Here is a 6,635-nt window from a genome sequence, read left to right on the forward strand (position 1 = left end):
CAATTTCTTTTTTTTTTTTTTTTTGAGACAGAGTTTCACTCTGTCACCCTGGCTAGAGTGCAGTAGCATCAGCCTGGCTCACAACAACCTCAAACTCCTGGGCTCAAGTGATCCTCCTGCCTCAGCCTCCTAAGTAGCTGGGAGTATAGACACAGGTCACGATGCCTGGCTAATTTTTCTATTTTTAGTAGAGATGGAGTTACACACTCTCTCTCAGGCTGGTCTCAAACTCCTGAGCTGAAGTAATCCTCCCATCTCAGCCTCCCAGAGTGCTAGGATTACAGGCCTGGCCAATGTGACTTCTTGATCATCCAGTTTACTTGAATGTATTTCTTCACACAGCTTTCAGGAGAACACGCTTCTGGTTTCCCTTCCAACCCACTGATCTCCCTGTCTCAGGCTCCTTTGCCTCTTCCCAACTCCTAAAGGCTGGTGTGACTTTGGGTTAGATATGAACCTTCCTGCCTGGTCACTGCTCTTTTACCCTGCTTGATTTTCTTCATAGTACTTGTCACAACTGGAAATGATCTTATTTACTTGTTTACTGGTATGCCCCTTAAATCCTTCACTAGAATGTAGGCTCTGTGACATCAGAGATTCTGTCTTGCTTACTATGTAACTTCAAGGGACTAGAACAGTCTTTGGTCTATAATATATGCTCAATAAATAGTTATTGAATTAATAATTGGATGATTAATTGAATAAATGAATATGTGAATTCCAATGCTGATGAATAGCATTTCTACTTAAATCAAAGATTAAGAGAGAAAGGTCTTATCAAAGTAGGAGGGGAATGAGATTAGGGTTTGAGATCATTGTAGTCCTGTTTGCTGCAACTTTAAAAAAATGAGTGGGTTTTGTTTTTATCAGCCACAGAGGAATGGGGTAGATGATCTTCTAATGCAAGTTGGGTCCCTTCCAACTTGAGCACCATGTAAACCTGGGCACCTACCTCACGTCGGGCTCGGCAGTGGCAGCATGCAGTGGCAGACGGCCATTTTTATCTGGGATATTGTGCTTGGCACCATTTCTGAGTAGACTCACACAGCCTTCGAGCCAACCCTGAAATACAAGAGCAACCACATCATTATATAACACAAGCTCACATAACATAGTCCAATAAACTTTCTCTAGTTTTTTTCCCCTTCTTTGGTTTGGCTGAAAACATATTTTATTTGACTTGAAGTGGTTAAGGACCACAACTCCAACTCAGACACCTCAGCGGGGGCTGAAGGTCTCGAGGTAAATGAATTCCCAAGTTTACTGGAGGACCTTCACCCTGTCAGATGCAGACTGATCCCTGACCCTGACTCTCTCTCCTGCCTCCCCCTTACCATTTCTAGGGCCACTCACTGGTATTCCACTTTTATGCTCAGACTAGACCTGGTCCTAGGGCCAAAATTAACCATCTCTGGCCTCTCCTTCTGTGGGCTTAGCTCCAAATCATGCTTGTCAATGGTCTGACTTGGATGTCATGGTTCAGTTCTAAAAATTGGGCTCCTATGTGATATATGAATCTCAGCTTCCACTCTATGCCTTTGTCTACCTATGTCTGATAAACGGGCCTTGTTTCTCTATTCCAAATTCCTTTTCTAAAAACTACAAGATCAGCATCTTGCTTATTTTAGTCAGTCTCCCTCTCAATGCCTAGAGGCCTAATCTGAGCCCCACTCCAATGGCTAGGACCCTGCCACTTTGTTGATTGATTTTTCTGATGCTAACAGCCTGAATCCCTAAATATGGCCTATCACCAGTACCCTCCAAGATTCTCCATTGCTATGTTTTATCCACTTATTAATTCCTCAAGAAACTTTGTGTGAACTCCCTGCTGTCTACTAATTGTCCAGATTGAGACCTATTGCCACATCCCATGGTTGTCCCCTCCTTGGTCAACACCTACAGCTGGATTATTTTCCCATTGTCTCTCCCATTTCAAAGGTCAGGTATAATCTCAGGCTAGACCTCCCATACTATTTAAACTGCTGCAACCCTAATTATAACCAAGTTTGGTTTGCATGCTGAGGAGAATGTCTCCTACATTCATCCAGAAACACTTGGGTTACTCACCCAATTTTAAGTAGACTTATACATAGATGAAACCACTATTAGGAAGAATACTATGATAACTCTCTATTTTGTTCAGAAACAGGCTTCCTGCCTTCCTTCATTCATGTCTAAATCAGCCTCAAGATTACCCAGTAAGAGAGAAAGATGAGATTTTCCCTCCTAATATTGCAATATTGAAAGCAATAAAAACCAAAATGTTAATAAATGCATGGAGAAGAAGGAAGATAATGATAAGAAAAGAACTTTTTGTTTTTACAAAGTGGAAAGAAAATCTCTCAACAAAAGCACACCAAAATTCATAGGTTATAATATTGAATCTGGTTTTGTAGAATTGACCAATAATATCTAAGTCTTAAGCAAATATTTTTATGGCATTCCCAGTCTTGACTCATAGTTTACCAATGTATTAAATCTGTTTTTAGTTGTTAATGTCTAAGTCATCAAGTTCTCAGATTAAAAAGGAGAAAATATGACCAGGAGACCCAAAGAAAAGCATGCTGGGCAAGTTTTGGAGTTGCCAAAGATTTACAGTTTTTGAAAAGCAGATCTTTTGGTGCTTTGTGGGAGGAGGGGAAGGTTTGAAACATTTTTTAGAAATCGTTTTGCAACATTTTCTGGAATTCTGTGTATATATGTGGTTTTCTTTTTTTCTTCAGAAAAAAACATCAGAAAACCATTGACTATACCATCTGAAACACTTGGTCACTATTTAGAACCAACAAATGAGTTTTATACCTACTATGTGTGTGTTGGCTAATTCCGCATGTGTTTCTCCAACAGCTGTGATGAATTTAGGACATTATTTTTACTACATATTACAAATGAGGAAAGAGGCACAAAGAGGTGAAGCGATTTGCCTGGGTTCATGCATCTGTGATAAATTTATTTGTATACTGAGTTTGGAGCAGTGGCAAAACTTTATTTCTAAGTGCCCTTTTTGCCAAGTTTCTCATTAATACTTAAATTCAAACATTGCCAGGAGGGAATGGTGGGCTTCACAGTGCAATCCCAGGACACTCCCCCTTCCCATGAGCCTCAGCAGAGCCAGGGAGGGATCCCACTGTGGGGAACCATAGAAGTAGGGGCATAGTTGAGAAGGTGGTGCCACATGGCATCCTGCAGACACACTCCCCTCATGCAGTCCTTAGAATGCATTCCTGGAAAGAGGTGTTGGCAAAGGTGACACTTCTCTGGGCTGCAAAGATGCCTGTTATTATTCACTGCATTCTGGAGGAGTACTTCCCAGTCCCTTGCATAGCTGTCTAGCTAAAGAAATTTGAAATTTTGAATTTTAGCATTCTGAAAAAGGCACAGTTTGTTCTCACTATCTATATGATTGTGGTAGACAACTTTAGAAACCTCTTCTATCCCCTTCCTCCACCCCTTGATCCTAATTTTCTCTTTTCCTCAGCTCAGATACAAAAAAAGGCTGCAGCAAGAGCAGTCATTAGGGCATGTGCTAGCAGGGAGGGGAGCTGGGAGGACAGCCATATGTCTCTCTGAGATGGGACTTCAGCTTGTATGCACAGACCAGTGGTTTTCAAACTCAGTGGGCATAAAAACTGCCAACAAGGTTTGTTTAACATGCAGAACGCACCCCGCCCCAACACTCACTACCCAAGTCCTGCCCCCAGAGTATTTGATTCAGGAGGTACCCCATGAACCTGCATTTGAAGCAAGCACCCCAGGGGACATGGACACAAGAGATCTGGGGATCATACTTTGAAAAACTCTTCCCAGATGTGTGAGTCCCAGAGAAAGAGAGCATGCAAACAGAAGTGAAAAAGTAGGTTCTAAAGAAAATCTCTGTGAGAACTGGACAATGCTTCATTGCAATCTATGCTAGATCATGGCAGGAAGGGGTGGTGTTTGGGGAAGGGAAGTGTTTTACTTCAGCAGGGCACCCTCAGTGGGGCTGGTCCATGGTGAATCTACCTCTGGCCACAGGCAGCAGCAGCAAATGTGAGAAGCTGCATTGGCAGCATCAGTGATCATGATGAAAATTTCTGGGTGTCTCATTGGAAAAGAAGGAGAGTGATGACCTCCATGTGGTGGGCTATGACTTGTTCGACACTGACCCAAGGCCGCCCTAAGGCCTTCCAGAAGGATCTCAGGGAGGATTTGAGAAGAGAGGAGCTTGAGGATTTTCAACAAGGTTTAACCAAGCTTGCTCTAATACTGAGAAATGCCAAAATGAAATCTCCAGTGGTGAGGACTGGCATTACTACACAGTTTTTAAACTGAACAGCAATTGTGGGCTGAGTTCTGTGCTTGGTGTTGCCCCTTAGAATCGTGGTATGTCTCCCCCACTCCCTAACCCCCACCCACTTTTCCCAGCTCCCATCCGTCCCCACATTCCTCAGCCCCAAGCTTCTGCTCAACCAATCCAACCCCACAAATGTTAACTGGATCTGTAAAGTGTTCCCACCCTCTCCAGGTCACTTATGGAGGGTATTCTTACAAGTGTGTCCAGAAATGTCCCAAGGGAAATCCTGATGCTTTTAAGATAGAAAAGAATGTCTCTCTCATGATGATATCACCTGTATCTTAGAGGATTCTTAGGAAGATCCAAAATGACTCAAATCCATGAAACCAACTCTAAGTGGTGATAGAAATGTTGAAGATGATTGGAGTAAAGCTTTAAGTTCTATTTCCACTGGCCAGCTGCATAAATCTAAGAACACTCTTCTGCAAGTGGGACCCCATAATGACACTGTTAGCACCCCCTGCTCCTTAGCCCCCGTGACAGACGTGAGTCAGTACCAGGTAGGTGGCCAGGCATAAACTCGTGCGGCCGTAAGCGTCCTGCATGTTGATATTGGCTCCCATCTTCAGCAGCAGCTTCACTGTGTCCACTTGCCGTCCAGAAACCGCATGCATCAAGGGCGTACATCCTGGAACGAGACATTTCCACAGCCTGTAAAAACGTTTGACTCATGAAATTGATGAGCAGACTATTTGCCTGTTTATTTATTTTGCTCTTTGCAAAAGAAACCCAGCTGTTGAACTGTATGGGACTGAAGGGAGATGAAGACGATTGTTGCTACATTTATATAAACTATATGTTTTTCTAGCCTTTTCCCCCAATCTTTTATAATTTTGCAATAATTGGCTGATTAAAACATTTGGGGCAGATGATAAAAATTGCTTATGACTGCCTCAGGGATCAGCATACTTTGGGACATAAGGAGCAGGTTTATCCTGACTTGGCTTGAATAGGGCAGAATCTGGAGTGCCTTTGGACAGCAGCCCCACCCAGGCAGACGGGTTGAGGACAGTTTGATTGGAGGTGGTGGGTACTAAAGGGCAGCGATGGTGGCCCAGTCTTGGGTTGCATGAATTCTTGCTCAAAGGGGCCACCTCTCCTGCAATGCTTCTCTGTTTTTTGAATCAGTATAGGCCAAGGCATTTGGTTTTTTAAGTGTTTTCTTCCTGAATAAAAACAGAAATGAAATTGCACATTCTGATTAACTTTGCAGGGCTGTTGGGACAAGCCAGCCTTGTGACCCAGAGTCCAGGTGCTTCACTTTCTTTCCGGCAAAGAAACCAAACCTCAGACACAATCCTTTGTCCAGCTGAGACTTGTTTAGATGTCTTTTGATTGGAGATTCATGTGGAGATTGCGGTTCTTCTGCAGATGAACTGTAAGCTATGACCCTCAGATATCCCTGAAATGGTAAACCCCGGGACTGCTGTTCTCACTGAAAGATTGCTACCAGCATCCCAATTTCTTTCCAAATCTCTCTCCTTCTAATACTCTTTCAGGCATCTGTACTGGGTAAAAGCATCCATGAAGTGCTATGTCTTAAAATAGTGGCAAAATTTCCTTCCTCCGTCCTCCCTTTCTTCCTTCCTTCCTTTTCTCCCTTCCTCTCTTCCTATCTTCCTTCCTTCCTCACTCTTCCTCCCTCCCTTCCTTCCTTCCTCCCTCGCTTTCTCTTTCCTTCTTTTCTTCCTTCCTTCTTTCCTTTCTTCCTTCATAACTATTGGGAGAAAAAACCATGCTGAAATAGGCAATTATTGAAGCAATCTGTTAATCTGAAATGTTCATTAAATAAAGCTAAAGAATTTCTAGATAATACTTTCATAAAATTACATGTTCTTTCTGGCTAATTTATATCTATCTTGAGATCCTAGCTTATATGTAAAACACCTCCCCGACTTTCCATTGTATTGCATACCTCCAAGGTATTCCTTGGCTTGTGGCAGCTCCAATAATGCCAATAACTCTACTCTGCCTCAATCTTCACATGGCCAGCTTCCTGTGTGTCTCTGTTTCTGTGTCCAAATTCTTGTTTTTTTTTCTCTTTTGTTTTTTGAGACAGGGTCTTATTCTGTCACCCAGGCTGGAGTGCAGTGGCACCATCATAGCTCACCGCACCCCTGAACTCCTGGCCTCAAGCGATCCTCCTGCTTCAGCCTCCCAAATGCTGGGATTACAGCCATGAGCCACTATGCCTGGTCTATTTCTAATTTTCTGAGATGTTTTATTATTAATGTGTGTTAAATTTTGTCAAATGCTTTTTTTGTATCAATTAATATGAACATGTGAGTTTTCTTCTTTAGCT

At 42.7% G+C, this 6,635-nt stretch overlaps 1 protein-coding gene across 1 annotated transcript in view; it reads right to left on the reverse strand.

Annotated features, from left to right (window-relative positions):
- ANKRD55 (ankyrin repeat domain 55) overlaps positions 1-6,635 on the reverse strand; it is a 145,243-nt gene that overhangs the window by 90,465 nt on the left and 48,143 nt on the right. Inside the window, 2 exon segments of the mRNA XM_012655279.1 lie at positions 953-1,062; positions 4,831-4,961. Coding sequence (XP_012510733.1) covers positions 953-1,062; positions 4,831-4,961 — 241 coding nt within the window.

This window comes from Propithecus coquereli, unplaced genomic scaffold (genome assembly GCF_000956105.1).
Source record: "Propithecus coquereli isolate 6110/MARCELLA unplaced genomic scaffold, Pcoq_1.0 Scaffold47, whole genome shotgun sequence".
NCBI lineage: Eukaryota > Metazoa > Chordata > Mammalia > Primates > Indriidae > Propithecus > Propithecus coquereli.